This window comes from Pseudophryne corroboree, chromosome 2, assembly GCF_028390025.1.
Source record: "Pseudophryne corroboree isolate aPseCor3 chromosome 2, aPseCor3.hap2, whole genome shotgun sequence".
In the NCBI taxonomy this organism is placed as follows: domain Eukaryota; kingdom Metazoa; phylum Chordata; class Amphibia; order Anura; family Myobatrachidae; genus Pseudophryne; species Pseudophryne corroboree.
Window position 1 is genome coordinate 233,744,113 of NC_086445.1, and position 18,517 is coordinate 233,762,629.

Sequence of the window (18,517 nt, forward strand, 5' to 3'; positions counted from 1 at the left end):
CGTGCTCGATCCTAGATTTAAAACCTACCTTGGATCTCTCTTTCCGGCAGACACAAGTCTGCTGGGGTTCAAAGACCTGCTGGTGACAAAATTGTCAAGTCAAGCTGAACGCGACCTGTCAACATCTCCTCCTTCACATTCTCCCGCAACTGGGGGTGCGAGGAAAAGGCTCAGAATTCCGAGCCCACCCGCTGGCGGTGATGCAGGGCAGTCTGGAGCGACTGCTGATGCTGACATCTGGTCCGGACTGAAGGACCTGACAACGATTACGGACATGTCGTCTACTGTCACTGCATATGATTCTCTCCCCATTGAAAGAATGGTGGAGGATTATATGAGTGACCGCATCCAAGTAGGCACGTCAGACAGTCCGTACTTATACTGGCAGGAAAAAGAGGCAATTTGGAGGCCCTTGCACAAACTGGCTTTATTCTACCTAAGTTGCCCTCCCACAAGTGTGTACTCCGAAAGAGTGTTTAGTGCCGCCGCTCACCTTATCAGCAATCGGCGTACGAGGTTACTTCCAGAAAATGTGGAGAAGATGATGTTCATTAAAATGAATTATAATCAATTCCTCCGTGGAGACATTGACCAGCAGCAATTGCCTCCACAAAGTACACAGGGAGCTGAGATGGTGGATTCCAGTGGGGACGAATTGATAATCTGTGAGGAGCGGGATGTACACGGTGATATATCGGAGGATGATGATGAGGTGGACATCTTGCCTCTGTAGAGCCAGTTTGTGCAAGGAGAGATTAATTGCTTCTTTTTCGGTGGGGGTCCAAACCAACCCGTCATTTCAGTCACAGTCGTGTGGCAGACCCTGTCACTGAAATGATGGGTTGGTTAAAGTGTGCATGTCCTGTTTATACAACATAAGGGTGGGTGGGAGGGCCCAAGGACAATTCCATCTTGCACCTCTTTTTTCTTTCATTTTTATTTGCGTCATGTGCTGTTTGGGGAGTGTTTTTTGGAAGGGCCATCCTGCGTGACACTGCAGTGCCACTCCTAGATGGGCCAGGTGTTTGTGTCGGCCACTAGGGTCGCTTAGCTTACTCACACAGCTACCTCATTGCGCCTCTTTTTTTCTTCTTTGCGTCATGTGCTGTTTGGGGAGTGTTTTTTGGAAGGGCCATCCTGCGTGACACTGCAGTGACACTCCTAGATGGGCCAGGTGTTTGTGTCGGCCACTAGGGTCGCTCATCTTACTCACACAGCTACCTCATTGCGCCTCTTTTTTTCTTCTTTGCGTCATGTGCTGTTTGGGGAGTGTTTTTTGGAAGGGCCATCCTGCGTGACACTGCAGTGCCACTCCTAGATGGGCCAGGTGTTTGTGTCGGCCACTAGGGTCGCTTAGCTTACTCACACAGCTACCTCATTGCGCCTCTTTTTTTCTTCTTAGCATCATGTGCTGTTTGGGGAGTGTTTTTTGGAAGGGCCATCCTGCGTGACACTGCAGTGCCACTCCTAGATGGGCCAGGTGTTTGTGTCGGCCACTAGGGTCGCTTATCTTACTCACACAGCTACCTCATTGCGCCTCTTTTTTTCTTCTTTGCGTCATGTGCTGTTTGGGGAGTGTTTTTTGGAAGGGCCATCCTGCGTGACACTGCAGTGACACTCCTAGATGGGCCAGGTGTTTGTGTCGGCCACTAGGGTCGCTTATCTTACTCACACAGCTACCTCATTGCGCCTCTTTTTTTCTTCTTTGCGTCATGTGCTGTTTGGGGAGTGTTTTTTGGAAGGGCCATCCTGCGTGACACTGCAGTGCCACTCCTAGATGGGCCAGGTGTTTGTGTCGGCCACTAGGGTCGCTTAGCTTACTCACACAGCTACCTCATTGCGCCTCTTTTTTTCTTCTTTGCGTCATGTGCTGTTTGGGGAGTGTTTTTTGGAAGGGCCATCCTGCGTGACACTGCAGTGACACTCCTAGATGGGCCAGGTGTTTGTGTCGGCCACTAGGGTCGCTTATCTTACTCACACAGCTACCTCATTGCGCCTCTTTTTTTCTTCTTTGCGTCATGTGCTGTTTGGGGAGTGTTTTTTGGAAGGGCCATCCTGCGTGACACTGCAGTGCCACTCCTAGATGGGCCAGGTGTTTGTGTCGGCCACTAGGGTCGCTTAGCTTACTCACACAGCTACCTCATTGCGCCTCTTTTTTTCTTCTTTGCGTCATGTGCTGTTTGGGGAGTGTTTTTTGGAAGGGCCATCCTGCGTGACACTGCAGTGCCACTCCTAGATGGGCCAGGTGTTTGTGTCGGCCACTAGGGTCGCTTAGCTTACTCACACAGCTACCTCATTGCGCCTCTTTTTTTCTTCTTTGCGTCATGTGCTGTTTGGGGAGTGTTTTTTGGAAGGGCCATCCTGCGTGACACTGCAGTGCCACTCCTAGATGGGCCAGGTGTTTGTGTCGGCCACTAGGGTCGCTTAGCTTACTCACACAGCTACCTCATTTCGCCTCTTTTTTTCTTCTTTGCGTCATGTGCTGTTTGGGGAGTGTTTTTTGGAAGGGCCATCCTGCGTGACACTGCAGTGCCACTCCTAGATGGGCCAGGTGTTTGTGTCGGCCACTAGGGTCGCTTAGCTTACTCACACAGCTACCTCATTGCGCCTCTTTTTTTCTTCTTTGCGTCATGTGCTGTTTGGGGAGTGTTTTTTGGAAGGGCCATCCTGTGTGACACTGCAGTGCCACTCCTAGATGGGCCAGGTGTTTGTGTCGGCCACTAGGGTCGCTTAGCTTACTCACACAGCTACCTCATTGCGCCTCTTTTTTTCTTCTTTGCGTCATGTGCTGTTTGGGGAGTGTTTTTTGGAAGGGCCATCCTGCGTGACACTGCAGTGCCACTCCTAGATGGGCCAGGTGTTTGTGTCGGCCACTAGGGTCGCTTAGCTTACTCACACAGCTACCTCATTGCGCCTCTTTTTTTCTTCTTTGCGTCATGTGCTGTTTAGGGAGTGTTTTTTGGAAGGGCCATCCTGCGTGACACTGCAGTGCCACTCCTAGATGGGCCAGGTGTTTGTGTCGGCCACTAGGGTCGCTTAGCTTACTCACACAGCTACCTCATTGCGCCTCTTTTTTTCTTCTTTGCGTCATGTGCTGTTTGGGGAGTGTTTTTTGGAAGGGCCATCCTGCGTGACACTGCAGTGCCACTCCTAGATGGGCCAGGTGTTTGTGTCGGCCACTAGGGTCGCTTAGCTTACTCACACAGCTACCTCATTGCGCCTCTTTTTTTCTTCTTTGCGTCATGTGCTGTTTGGGGAGTGTTTTTTGGAAGGGCCATCCTGCGTGACACTGCAGTGCCACTCCTAGATGGGCCAGGTGTTTGTGTCGGCCACTAGGGTCGCTTAGCTTACTCACACAGCTACCTCATTGCGTCTCTTTTTTTCTTCTTTGCGTCATGTGCTGTTTGGGGAGTGTTTTTTGGAAGGGCCATCCTGCGTGACACTGCAGTGCCACTCCTAGATGGGCCAGGTGTTTGTGTCGGCCACTAGGGTCGCTTAGCTTACTCACACAGCTACCTCATTGCGCCTCTTTTTTTCTTCTTTGCGTCATGTGCTGTTTGGGGAGTGTTTTTTGGAAGGGCCATCCTGCGTGACACTGCAGTGCCACTCCTAGATGGGCCAGGTGTTTGTGTCGGCCACTAGGGTCGCTTATCTTACTCACACAGCTACCTCATTGCGCCTCTTTTTTTCTTCTTTGCGTCATGTGCTGTTTGGGGAGTGTTTTTTGGAAGGGCCAACCTGCGTGACACTGCAGTGCCACTCCTAGATGGGCCAGGTGTTTGTGTCGGCCACTAGGGTCGCTTAGCTTACTCACACAGCTACCTCATTGCGCCTCTTTTTTTCTTCTTTGCGTCATGTGCTGTTTGGGGAGTGTTTTTTGGAAGGGCCATCCTGCGTGACACTGCAGTGCCACTCCTAGATGGGCCAGGTGTTTGTGTCGGCCACTAGGGTCGCTTAGCTTACTCACACAGCTACCTCATTGCGCCTCTTTTTTTCTTCTTTGCGTCATGTGCTGTTTGGGGAGTGTTTTTTGGAAGGGCCATCCTGCGTGACACTGCAGTGCCACTCCTAGATGGGCCAGGTGTTTGTGTCGGCCACTAGGGTCGCTTAGCTTACTCACACAGCTACCTCATTGCGCCTCTTTTTTTCTTCTTTGCGTCATGTGCTGTTTGGGGAGTGTTTTTTGGAAGGGCCATCCTGCGTGACACTGCAGTGCCACTCCTAGATGGGCCAGGTGTTTGTGTCGGCCACTAGGGTCGCTTAGCTTACTCACACAGCTACCTCATTGCGCCTCTTTTTTTCTTCTTTGCGTCGTGTGCTGTTTGGGGAGTGTTTTTTGGAAGGGCCATCCTGCGTGACACTGCAGTGCCACTCCTAGATGGGCCAGGTGTTTGTGTCGGCCACTAGGGTCGCTTAGCTTACTCACACAGCTACCTCATTGCGCCTCTTTTTTTCTTCTTTGCGTCATGTGCTGTTTGGGGAGTGTTTTTTGGAAGGGCCATCCTGCGTGACACTGCAGTGCCACTCCTAGATGGGCCAGGTGTTTGTGTCGGCCACTAGGGTCGCTTAGCTTACTCACACAGCTACCTCATTGCGCCTCTTTTTTTCTTCTTTGCGTCATGTGCTGTTTGGGGAGTGTTTTTTGGAAGGGCCATCCTGCGTGACACTGCAGTGCCACTCCTAGATGGGCCAGGTGTTTGTGTCGGCCACTAGGGTCGCTTAGCTTACTCACACAGCTACCTCATTGCGCCTCTTTTTTTCTTCTTTGCGTCATGTGCTGTTTGGGGAGTGTTTTTTGGAAGGGCCATCCTGCGTGACACTGCAGTGCCACTCCTAGATGGGCCAGGTGTTTGTGTCGGCCACTAGGGTCGCTTATCTTACTCACACAGCTACCTCATTGCGCCTCTTTTTTTCTTCTTTGCGTCATGTGCTGTTTGGGGAGTGTTTTTTGGAAGGGCCATCCTGCGTGACACTGCAGTGCCACTCCTAGATGGGCCAGGTGTTTGTGTCGGCCACTAGGGTCGCTTAGCTTAGTCATCCAGCGACCTCGGTGCAAATTTTAGGACTAAAAATAATATTGTGAGGTGTGAGGTATTCAGAATAGACTGAAAATGAGTGGAAATTATGGTTTTTGAGGTTAATAATACTTTGGGATCAAAATGACCCCCAAATTCTATGATTTAAGCTGTTTTTTAGTGTTTTTTGAAAAAAACACCCGAATCCAAAACACACCCGAATCCGACAAAAAAAATTCGGTGAGGTTTTGCCAAAACGCGGTCGAACCCAAATCACGGCCGCGGAACCGAACCCAAAACCAAAACACAAAACCCGAAAAATTTCAAGTGCACATCTCTATATAATGATATTACCATTTCTTGAACAAAAAGTCCTGCATGGCCTGGTATTGTTCTGGTTCTGGGAAGATTCTGCTCTGATGTGAACTGTTATCCTGTTTTATTTATTTTAATTTTCTAACATTGCAGTATATGTATAAAGAAAGATTCTGAAAATTAAAAACTCATGTTACAGGAAAGAATCTGAATTCTTCATCATGTGGCTCGCTGTGCTGGTGGTGTTGGTCCTCATCCTCCTGTACAGATGGTACAGACAGAGTCAGATACTGGAGAATCTCTCGGATAAATATGTCTTCATCACCGGGTGTGACTCTGGATTTGGGAATATGTTGGCGAAGCAGCTGGACAAACGTGGAATGAGGGTTCTGGCTGCCTGTCTGACGGATACAGGAGCTGAGACCCTGAAGAAAGAGACCTCCAGCAGACTACAAACACTAAAACTTGATATCACTGACAGCAAAAGTGTGAGCTCTGCTGCCAATTGGGTATCAATCACTGTTGGAAATGCAGGTGATGATGTTTATCAACTTAATGTATAGTAGAAAGTGCAAATGTACTCAGTAATAATTTTTAGGTGTTTATATGCTGTAAATATTTGATATATTAGGGAGAATGTAATCGGGTGTGAGAATCAGAAAGGGAGAGATTTTGTGAGAATTCTGTTTTTTTAAAGTGGTAATCATTTACATGGTAGAATGAACCTGGTTTTGCTATGTAAAGGATTGCCAGAGAGAACTCTCACAAAATCTCTCACTTTCTGATTCTCACACCCTATTACATTCCCCCTAATGTATTTCTCTCTCATTTGGAAGCACTGTAGGAAATTACATTATCCTTTTGTTCAGGGGTGGACTGGCCATATGATTTACCGGGGAGATTCCCAGAAGGCCGACACTACTGCAGGGCCGGCCTTCGGCTGAGTGACTTTTTTTTTGCTGCCTATAACCCGCAGAGCTACCTAGTGGCCGTCGGCAGCACTGACAGCACAACCACTGCTCAGCCTCAAGCTATACAGGAAGTGTCATGTGTGTTTAAGTTTAACTTCCTGCCTAAGGCTGAGTAAGTGCTGCCGGACACAGGCACGGAGCTGCAAAAGTAAGGATGGCCATCGGAGCTACTGCCATCAATGGTTACCATCGATGCCGATGGTGAGATAAACCATTGATGGCAGTTATGTATCCTTTGCATAGCCATCGATGGTTTTTACCATCGGTGTTTATGCGCATGTGTGCATTCAAGCATGTCTAGGGGCATCCAAGCATGTTCCTGCAGCATCTCATGCTGAGAGGGACAGTCCACAAACTAACTGTTACTTTCCAAATGTATTCAATCAGTACTTGTATACACTGCTGTTTACATTTGTCAAAAAAAATGCACACTGTGCCTTAAACTTCCTCTGACATGCTTGAATGCCCCTGACTTGTGAGACCTCAGACAGACAGCAGAAGCCTGGTAACTGCAATTCCTGGACCTGTGACATTTTCACTGACTATATAAGGTTATTACTGGATGGCTTCTTATGATAACACGTGTATTTTGGAAGACTGCTTCACAGAAACCTGACATCACCTATACTGCTTGTGCACATGGGGGAGGGGGACCCTGCCATCCTGTGTGTGTCCCTTATCCCTGTGCAAACCCCAGGTGTCTGCAGGGACATAACATGGGCAGTGTTCTCCCCACACTTTATTTCCTAGTCAGTCCATACCGTAAAATTCCCCTGCCATCTAGCACTGTAACATGGTCAGTAAGTTGCGTTGTGCTATTTCTATATGAAACATCAGTGCAGCGTGACTTTTGGACACATCAGACTGGAGGGCAGAGCATTTAGCTCCCACAGTATAAAGTAAAGGGCATGCAGTTAACGGGAGTAACAGACACCAGCAAACACACTGAATAGTGAAGAGAATGGACAGTTTCTACATGTTTGATACTGATCTTTTTGTATAACCAGCAAGTGTGGCAGTATCTGTGGCAGTATATGTGTATTATGGGCATTACTAATGTGGGGCATATGTGTAAGGTGCATTACTGTGTGGCATTATGTGTATTATGGGCATTACTAATGTGGGGCATATGTGTAAGGTTCCTTTACTGTGTGGAATTATATGTATTATGGTCATTACTGTGTGGCATTGTGCAGAGTTGAACTGGCCCACAGGGTAACCCCCCGCTGGGCCCCACTACCTGAGTGTTGCAGGTACAGATGCAGAACTAGCGGCGGAGCTAGGGGGCACCAGACAAAATTTTGCCTAGGGCATCAAATTGGCTAGGGCCGGCTCTGGTGGCTGGTTGCTCTTCTGATGCGTAAAATCCGGGGGCGGGGCTGAGCTGTGAGTTACAGCTCAGCCTCTTAAAGAAGAAGGACATCACATTCCCGGCTCTTTGAGCTAGAGGCTGCGCAGCCTAGCAGTCCCATCCCCTCCAACATTTTACACATAAAAATGTATAAAAATTAGAAAAGGGGGCGTGGCCACGGTTCCTAGACTTTCAATGGAAGTTTGGTGAGCCAAAAATCGGTACAGACTATAAAAAAAGGTACAGTTGGAGGGTATGCAGCCCTGTGCAGCAACATGCAGCCCCAAAATTGAAAGGTGGGGGTAAAAACCATTGTGCATACAGCTACCATCGATGGTGTATAACCATCTGGTTATACACCATCGATGGTAAAAGTATTCAACATTGGCTATAGATCATCGATGATTTCGAATCATCGATGGCCATCCCTATGCAAAAGACCTAAACATGGAATACCGCAAAGAGGTACAATGATGGCTGGATTAGGGGAGCACAGCCCAGTGTAACAAACACTTCTCCCCTACCCAGGTAGGAAGGAAGGGTGGGGGGTCCTGTGTGTGCCAGAAACCTCTCCTGTACCCAGCCCCTGCTCCTGTTCTCAGCCCCTCTCCTGTACCCAGCCCTGTGTGTGTGTGTGTGTGTGTGTGTGTGTGTGTGCGCCAGCCCTCTCCTGTGCCAGCCCCTCTCCTGTACCCAGCCCTGTATGTGTGCCAGCCCCTATCCTGTACTCAGGTGTGTGCCAGCCCCTCTCCTGTACCCAGCCCCTGCTCCTGTACCCAGCCTCTGCTCCTATACTCAGCCCTGTGTGTATTCCAGCCCTGTGTGTGTATAAGCCCCCTCTCCTGTACCCAGCCCCTGCTCCTCTTCCCAGCCCTGTTTGTGTGCCAGACCCTGTTTCTCTACCCAGCCCTGTATGTTTGCCAGCCCCTGCTTCACTACCCAGCCCTGTATGTGTGCCAGCCCCTGCTTCTCTACCCAGCCTTGTATGTGTGCCAGCCCCTACTCCTCTACCCAGCCCTGTAAGTGTGCCAGCCCCTGCTTCTCTACCCAGCCCTGTGTGTGTGCCAGCCCCTGCTCCTGCACCCAGCCTTGTGTGTGTGCCATCCCTTGCTCCGTCACCCAGCCCTGTGTGTGCCAACCCCTGCTCCTGTACCCAGCCCTGTGTGTGTGCCAGTCCCTGCTCCTGTACCCAGCCCTGTGTGTGTGCCAGCCCCTGCACCCAGCCTTGTGTGTGTGCCAGCCCCTGCTCCTGCACCCAGCCTTGTGTGTGTGCCATCCCTTGCTCCGTCACCCAGCCCTGTGTGTGCCAACCCCTGCTCCTGTACCCAGCCCTGTGTGTGTGCCAGCCCCTGCTCCTGTACCCAGCCCTGTGTGTGTGCCAGCCCCTGCTCCTGTACCCAGCCCTGTGTGTGTGCCAGCCCCTGCTCCTGTACCCAGTCCTGTGTGTGTGCCAGCCCCGGTAAAGGATCAGGAGTTGGTATTAACTGGGTTTAATCCAATTTGTGGGGTGATTCCTGGCTCCCTAGGTGGGGAGTGAGGATATTTGTGATATTTGGGCAGTGAATTTGGTCTCTTTGTTTTAATGATTGTGTGTCTATTTGCTGGAGGTTTTGGGTTCTGTGTTCAGTCTCGGTGGTAGTGGCTGGGTTTTATTTGGAATATGGAGGTTTGGGGTTACTGCGGGTTAAAGGTCTGTGAGTGTTGGGGCCACGACAAGTGTAGTGATGTACTTATCCTGCCTACTTTGTTGTTTGTCCCGCCTACAGTTCATTTGGTGCCGCCCATGTGAGGCCACTTCTAGAAATTTTTCCAGGGCCTCTTTTAGTTCCCAATCCGTCCCAGCTTTTGCAAATTCAAAAATCTGTTATCAGAAGAAACTCTGTAACTGGGTCAGTGTCAGGAGCAGCAAGGGTGCAGCTGGTTCATTGCACCAGGGTTCGGTGAGGATGGGGGGGTACCAACACCAACGGGAGACCTGCAGCCACAGCATCATCAGTTTAATGAAGGGTGATGAGATCAATCATCACCCTCCAAGGCAGTACCGCACACTGGAGTTGATTCAGTAAGGATTTGCAATCCTTTTGTTCGCATGCTGGGGGTCACCCATCACAGGGCAAGGCCGCCCAGCATGCTAACCGCCGCCTACCCCCTTCATCAAGAAGAAATTGCGACCACATCGCAATTTCTGCTTGATAGCAGAAATTAAGGCGCAGCAGGAGGCCCGGCAACATGTTTCTGATCGCAGCGGCTGCGACTGACGTCATGCAGCCGCTGCGATCACGCCCGCTCCCCCCATTTCAACACCGCCAGCCCCATTTGGCCGCCTCCGCCTCCACAACGCTCTGTCTCCGCCTAGGAAACTGAGCGTTGCTGCCCCCTCCGCCACGCGACCGCCTCTGCCTGATTGACAGGCAGAGGTGATCGCATTTTCTGCCCCCCCGCAGAAAATGCGGGCGCATGCGCAGGATGGGAGCTGTGATGCGCCCCCTTTTTTTTTGTAATTTTTGCAGTTAGATCACGTTTTGCGATCCAACCTGAATTAGGCCCACTGATTGCAGGGAGTGCGGGGAGGGATAGGAAACAGGGAGGGAGCTGTGTGGGCATTGGAAGTACGAGAGCTGCAGCATGCACTGAGTGAGTACTGAGGAGCCTTACCACCAGTCAGCCAGAAAAAAGTGGGGACCATAAGCTGCACATAGGAGACCACTGGCTATATAAATGTAAGGAAGGCACCCAGGCTCCATTGAAATCAGAGTGCCATAGCTTCATAACTGTGTATATATACACACACACACACAGTGTATATATATATATATATATATATACACACACACACACACACCACACACACACACACACACACACACACACACACACACAGTATAACTCACCAGTACAACTCATGTTGGGATGGTATCGGGGTCTCGGCGGCTTATGATGCCGGCGGCCAGAGGACCAATAGTGGCATCCCGAAGTTCAGCATTCTGACACCTTTTAGAGAAGTATACTAACCTCCCCCTCAACCCCCTAACCCTACCTTCCTGCAACGTAACCCTCTCCCCTGCAGCCTAATCCTAGCCCTCCCCCTTAGTGCTTAACCCTCCTTTTTAGTGCCGATCCTTAACCCACCCCCCTCAGCCTAACCCTAACCTTCACCACTGCAGCTTAACCATATACCTCCATCTAGTGCCTAAACCTAACACCCCTACACCTGCAGCCTAACTCTAACCATCCCTGGCATACTTACGATTGGGATGTGGACAGTTCGGATTCCAGTACCGTCAGTGTGAGCAATGTTGGTTCCTGGCAATGGACTTCAGACTGCCGGCATCCCGACCACCTGTATGGTAACCGGATCCCCTCAAGTTATCTGTTCTGCCTCTGGCCTATAGCTCTCCTCCCTTCTGATTACCACCTTTTGCTTTGCTCATGGCTGTCTTAACCGTAGTGTAGGCCCCTGGGCAAAGCAGTGCCCTGGGGCCCCTACAGGATCCTCCAATGGTAGGGGTGGGGGGTGCTATGAGCGACAGCTTTAATGTCCCACGGGTGGTAGGGGGTGTTCTTTCTTCCGCTCAGCATGTTGGACCTGGAGCAGTCATTTCTGCTAATTACTCCTTTACTGCACAGATGGTGGGAGATAGGGCGGAAGGGAGAACACTAAATTGTAGAGCAGGGCATTGGGCTGAATAAAGGGGCCCCAGTACATGACTTCCAGGTTGGTAGGAGGAGTTTAATACACAAGGGAAGAGGTGTATAGTGAAGTGGGCTTAACAGTCATCATTTTCTTGTGGGAGGGCAGCTTGCTTGACCGCAGATCTCTCCAGTTCCTGCAAATCGATTTCTTAGCTTAAAAACTAGAGAGCCCCACCTCTCAGGAGGTACTGGGGACTTGGGGATCAGAGTTCAGAAGCCAGAGCAATCCATCAATTATAAACTGCATACCAGGCTTGTTGAGCTGGAGCAGGGACTGGCTGCTGGAAGGCTGATAACTCTGGTTCTGGGCATAGTAGAGACAAGCTGCCAGTGTCCACTGAAAGGGGAGAGTCCCAGCTTTTGGAGTATACCCTCAGTAAAAAAAATCTAAGTTAGATAGAACCCAAGATATCTGGCTGGGAAGAGCAATTAATAAGCTCAGATGGGGACCATTGCTTTGAAGTTGGCTATCTGCAGTTCCCCAGGGCTGATTTTCAAAAATCTTGTACCCCTGGAAAAAGGGGACCCTCAGCTATCAGCCTAGGGCCCTTATACTCTTATGACCCTTCATCAACTGCCCATTGAGCCCATATGAAAAGATGGCCCTGCTTATGTCTCTAAAATATCTCCTGTCTGTGATTCTCTCCACTTAAGGAACTCCCTGCTCTGCCTGACCAGACTCCACCCAAACTTTAGCTAAGTGCACACTATACAATTATTGGGCTGATTTGCCAGTAATTGGGAGATCAGCCTGATTTATTGTATAGTGTGTGTGAATAATTTTTGTTTCGGTATTTCCCCAATAACTTTGACAAATCATGCCCACAAACATGACCATTTGATTATCTGAACTTCTTGGCAGGACGGAAAAATCTCTGCCACAATCTCCATATTTACTACAGTGTGTGAGCATTCTCAATAATCTGACCATATTTCCTACATTTTTTACGACTACCTCATCCTCATTGTGGGGAGACACATGCAAATTCAGTGTGGTGTGGCACAAATGTCACTTGAAGCAAAAATTGCTTAATGTGTACTGTAGCCCAGATATTGGAGCCTTCAGTTTTGTGAAAAATTGCCCTAATTGTTGGGACAACCAAAAAAATCTGACAGTGTGTACCAAGGTTTACTCCCACCTGGGTCTACTTCTATATAGTCTCTATCTGATCCTACTGTCCTGGCTTTGACCCCTCACTTTAGATAGAGTGACCATATTATACCTTTTACCTGCGACACTCATGGATTACACAGGTTCTGTGGCTGATTAAAACCAGCTGAAATGTAGGCTTGAAGTCAGCCAGCCACAGAACCTGTGTAATCCATAAGTGTCTCAGGTAAAAAGGATAATATGGTCACTCTATTTTAGATTGTAAGCTCTTACTAGTAAGAACTTCACTATTCTCCATCTCGGTCAATGCTAGGGTGTTTGGTGCCCCCTGCAAACTAAAATTTTGCACCCTCCCGCCCATAACTCATAAAGGAATAGCATGTGTCTCAAAAAGGTGTGTGGTCTCACAAGGAAGGGGGATGTGTGATATCCCACTACTGAAATTCCCCTGAACACCCCTAGAAACTGTTGTGTAGGGGACTTTAGCATGTGCTTTGTTCAGTGCGCTACATGGCCTAGGAGTTCACATGACTGTCATCCTTCTGGGTAGTCAGGTCACAGGAATAGCTTTCAAGTAAGCGCAACTGTAATATATAGTGCAATTCAATATTAAGAAAACATTTAATGAATGTAACAACCATTTATAAGTCTACATAAACTGTGACTTAAGAGGATCACTGTAGTGTCTCTAATGTCCACAGTAGTGCTAACTAGCTGCCCAGTTTAGTGTAACAAAGCTCCTCCTTCCCTGTGATCTGACTGTCGATGGCCATTGGTGGGTTATCCATTGATGGTACCATTGCTGGATAACCTCGATGGTGGGAAACCATTTTAAGGTAACCATCGATGGTCAGCCCTACTTTAGTATTGAGCAAGTTTACCAATCAGGGCCTGGGTGTGTGGCTTTGCAAGTGTCAGGGGGCGGAGCTACGCTCAGTGTCCCCGACGCCCTAGAGAGAGAGAAAAAAATATTCAATAGCTTCTTATCATCAATGGTGAGAAACCATCTGGTTCTCCCGCATCGATGGCACAAGTAGTTAACATTGCTCATAGACCATCAATGCTTTTAAATCATTGATGGTCGATGGCTATCCCTAGATCTGACTGTTTGTGCTAAGCAACACCCTCAGGCCCTGGGGCAGATGTATTAACCTGGAGAAGGCATAAGGAAGTGATAAACCAGTGATAAATGCATTTACATATTGGAGCTGATTGGCTGGTGCATTTATCACCTTGCATTTATCACTGGTTTATCACTTCCTTATGCCTTCTCCTTATTCCTTCTCCAAGTTAATACATCTACTGCTATGCATACCCTTCAATATTTTACACATAAAAATTGGTACAAATGCGGAAAAAGGGGCGTGGTCACACCCCTTTTCCTATACTTTCAATGGAAGTTTGGAGAGCCAAAAATCGGTACAGGCCATAAAAAAAGGTTCTGTACCTGTCAAAAAGGTTGCTACTGTTCTCCTCACAGCTACGACCTGCTTATGCCAAACAATGTCACTTTCCACTGAGGGGTAGTATCCTACTGTGTAGAATGTCAGTTTACTAGTGCTCCCAAGTCTCTCTCTCCTTAGGCTTTTTGGAAATGGCAGTCAGAATGAATTAGACTTCCTTTCCTGGTCTTTCGGAGTTGTTATACAAGGAAACTTGTTACCTTAGCTCCTGTTTCTGTGTCCCATCCTACTGCACTGTCTGCCTCAAGCACTGACAGGCTGGGTGGCTACAGGCTGGCCGGCTGTCACTGACTGGTGCTGGTTCTGGCTGGTGCTGAGTGGCTGGTACTGGCTCTGGCTAGCTGCTGCAGTTCTTTCACAGGGGTCAGAGCTATTTGGCTGCCTCATGATGTAGCTGACTGTCACTGGATGCATGGTGCTACCTAGCTGCTCTCTCTGTGTGCGGCTGGCTAGCTATCACACACTGACTGGTTACCATAAGCCTCTCACTGTGGCCCAGGGTCTGTAGTGGCACTCTCAGGGATGCCCGTTTCTCTCTGCTGGTCAGGGTTGCTAGCCAGCGATTTACTACATGGGCACCGATCAGCCTCACGCTGCCCTTCTTCCACTCACTGAAACTGTCTGAATGGCAAAGGGATGGCCATCGACCATTAATGATTCCTAATCATTGATGGTTTATGCCCGATGTTGAATGCTTTTGCCATCGATGGGCGAGAGAACCAGATGGTTTCCCTTCATTGATGACACAGCATAAATGAATATATATATATATATATATATATATATATATATATACAGGTTGAGTATCCCATATCCAAATATTCCGAAATACGGAATATTCCGAAATACAGACTTTTTTGAGTGAGAGTGAGACAGTGAAACCTTTGTTTTTTGATGGCTCTATGTATACAAACTTTGTTTAATACACAAAGTTATTATACATATTGTATTAAATAACCTTCAGGCTGTGTGTATAAGGTGTATATGAAACATAAATGAATTGTGTGAATGTAGACACACTTTGTTTAATGCACAAAGTTATAAAAAATATTGGCTAAAATGACCTTCAGGCTGTGTGTATAAGGTGTATATGTAACATAAATGCATTCTGTGCTTAGATTTAGGTCCCATCGCCATGATATCTCATTATGGTATGCAATTATTCCAAAATACGGAAAAATCCGATATCCAATAATAAGAAAAGTTTGTAAGTTATCATTCATATTCTCTGACAAATGGCCAGAAAATCACAAATTCTGCTAGGGTATGTAAACTTATGAGCACAACTGTATATATTTATTATACTGGGGGCATTACTATATATTTCTATTATACTGGGGGTATCACTATATATTTCTATTATACTGGAGGAATTACTATATATTTCTAGCCTTGCCTCCAGAGTGCAAAGAAAAGTGGCTGTGTCATGTGGCCATGACGCTAGTGTCATGTAGCCACTCCCCCTAGTGTCATGTGGCCACACCCCCTCACAACACATGACCACATCCATTTTTCAGCACTCAGTACAACTAAGAAAATACACCGCTGGAGATATGAGTAGCAGAATGAGAATGGGCAGCAGAGCTTACATTTGGAGCTGTGAGGTGCCCAGGAGAGCAGTTACCTGGAGGACTCAGGGAGGAGGCCATGTCATGTCTCTGGCCAGGGGATGTGCAGTGGTTTGCGCGGGCTTCTGGGACTTAACACAGCTGTAGGCAGCGGTGACTGGTGGACTGCAGGCTAAGTAGGATACGTAGCTGTTTAAATGAGTTGCTGGTTTCATTTTGGATTTTCTACGTTTTTTCCAACTCTGACTTTATGCATTGCAGGGCTCTGGGGCGTGGTGAATAATGCTGGTTTTGGTTTTGCCCTTGCTCCTAATGAGTGGCAAAAAGTTGAGGATTTCTCCAAGGTTCTGAATATAAATTTGCTCGGTATGATCAACGTGACGCTGAACCTTCTGCATCTTGTCCGAAAGGCCCGGGGGCGCATTGTAAATGTATCCAGTGGTGCAGGACGACTTTCTATTTTTGGGGGAGGATATTGCATATCTAAGTATGGTGTGGAGGCCTTCTCAGACAGCCTAAGGTGAGTTACTATAATAGGAGCCCTGAAGGCTACATGCTAGTGATTGATATATAAACCTATAAACCTTATTGCATTTTACAGGTTAGAATTCAGAAAAACATATATTCCACAAAGGGATGTAATATAGAAATGTATGATTGCACATACAGTGCTAGGACCGTTTTTTTTTACTTAATTCCCATGCAAACTGATATCTGTGTCCCAAATAAGCAGGTACTGTATGATGAAATAAATGCACGAAAAATACTTTATCATGGGTATTGTCAGTATACCAAATCCCCCTGAAAAAGTCTTTATAAGAGAATAATGGCACTGTGGCTTATTTTAGTACTACTGAATAAATATATATATATATATATATATATATATATGGACCTATGTAAGTCATCTTTAGCTAAGGACACTGTATCCTGCAAAACCTAGAGAGATTCCAGATAAGCACTACAGCGCCAACTGTTAGTGCGGGATGAGGGGTGCTAAGCACATAGAAACATTCATGTGTAGATGTATGTAATATATGTGCTGGCAGTGTATCTGAGATCGGCGGTGGCGTTGCATATCACAGCCGCCGTGCAGAACCCGGGACTCAGCATAATGCTTCACTCTCCTAAATCTGCCCCCAAACTCCTGTGAATCTAGCCAATGAGAGTCTGGGGGCGGGCAAGGGAGAGTGAAGCCTAATGCAGAGTCCCTGGTTCTGCACAACGGCTGTGATAGACAGCGTCGCTGCCGATCCCGTATACAGTGTAGGCACATATATTACACTAGTAGTTGGCGTTGTAGTGCTTATCTAGAATCTCTCTAGGTTTTGCACCACTTCATACATAGCAGGGACAAAATAAAATTTAGTGATGAGCACCGGAAATTTTTCGGGTTTTGTGTTTTGGTTTTGGGTTCGGTTCCGCGGCCGTGTTTTGGGTTCGAACGCGTTTTGGCAAAACCTCACCGAATTTTTTTTGTCGGATTCGGGTGTGTTTTGGATTCGGGTGTTTTTTTCAAAAAACCCTAAAAAACAGCTTAAATCATAGAATTTGGGGGTCATTTTGATCCCAAAGTATTATTAACCTCAATAACCATAATTTCCACTCATTTTCAGTCTATTCTGAACACCTCACACCTCACAATATTATTTTTAGTCCTAAAATTTGCACCGAGGTCGCTGGATGGCTAAGCTAAGCGACCCAAGTGGCCGACACAAACACCTGGCCCATCTAGGAGTGGCACTGCAGTGTCATGCAGGATGGCCCTTCCAAAAAACACTCCCCAAACAGCACATGACGCAAAGAAAAAAAGAGGCGCAATGAGGTAGCTGTGTGTCTAAGCTCAGCGACCCAAGTGGCCGACACAAACACCTGGCCCATCTAGGAGTGGCACTGCAGTGTCACGCAGGATGGCCCTTCCAAAAAACACTCCCCAAACAGCACATGACGCAAAGAAAAAAAGAGGCGCAATGAGGTAGCTGTGTGAGTAAGCTAAGCGACCCTAGTGGCCGACACAAACACCTGGCCCATCTAGGAGTGGCACTGCAGTGTCACGCAGGATGGCCCTTCCAAAAAACACTCCCCAAACAGCACATGACGCAAAGAAAAAAAGAGGCGCAATGAGGTAGCTGTGTGAGTAAGCTAAGCGACCCTAGTGGCCGACACAAACACCTGGCCCATCTAGGAGTGGCACTGCAGTGTCACGCAGGATGGCCCTTCCAAAAAACACTCCCCAAACAGCACATGACGCAAAGAAAAAAAGAGGCGCAATGAGGTAGCTGTGTGAGTAAGATAAGCGACACAAGTGGCCGACACAAACACCGGGCCCATCTAGGAGTGGCACTGCAGTGTCACGCAGGATGGCCCTTCCAAAAAACACTCCCCAAACAGCACATGACGCAAAGAAAAAAAGAGGCGCAATGAGGTAGCTGTGTGAGTAAGCTAAGCGACCCTAGTGGCCGACACAAACACCTGGCCCATCTAGGAGTGGCACTGCAGTGTCACGCAGGATGGCCCTTCCAAAAAACACTCCCCAAACAGCACATGACGCAAAGAAAAAAAGAGGCGCAATGAGGTAGCTGTGTGAGTAAGCTAAGCGACCCTAGTGGCCGACACAAACACCTGGCCCATCTAGGAGTGGCACTGCAGTGTCACGCAGGATGGCCCTTCCAAAAAACACCCCCAAACAGCACATGACGCAAAGAAAAATGAAAGAAAAAAGAGGTGCAAGATGGAATTGTCCTTGGGCCCTCCCACTCACCCTTATGTTGTATAAACAGGACATGCACACTTTAACCAACCCATCATTTCAGTGACAGGGTCTGCCACACGACTGTGACTGAAATGACGGGTTGGTTTGGACCCCCACCAAAAAAGAAGCAATTAATCTCTCCTTGCACAAACTGGCTCTACAGAGGCAAGATGTCCACCTCATCATCATCCTCCGATATATCACCGTGTACATCCCCCTCCTCACAGATTATCAATTCGTCCCCACTGGAATCCACCATCTCAGCTCCCTGTGTACTT

At 48.0% G+C, this 18,517-nt stretch overlaps 1 protein-coding gene across 5 annotated transcripts in view; it reads left to right on the forward strand.

Moving 5' to 3' along the window:
• Positions 1-18,517, forward strand: part of LOC135011413 (retinol dehydrogenase 7-like) — a 156,988-nt gene that overhangs the window by 55,682 nt on the left and 82,789 nt on the right. For all 5 annotated transcript variants that reach the window (XM_063952461.1, XM_063952459.1, XM_063952458.1 and 2 more), the window contains 2 exons: positions 5,530-5,864; positions 15,749-16,007. In XM_063952461.1, the coding sequence (XP_063808531.1) occupies positions 5,530-5,864; positions 15,749-16,007 (594 nt within the window). The remainder of the gene's footprint in view (positions 1-5,529; positions 5,865-15,748; positions 16,008-18,517) is intronic.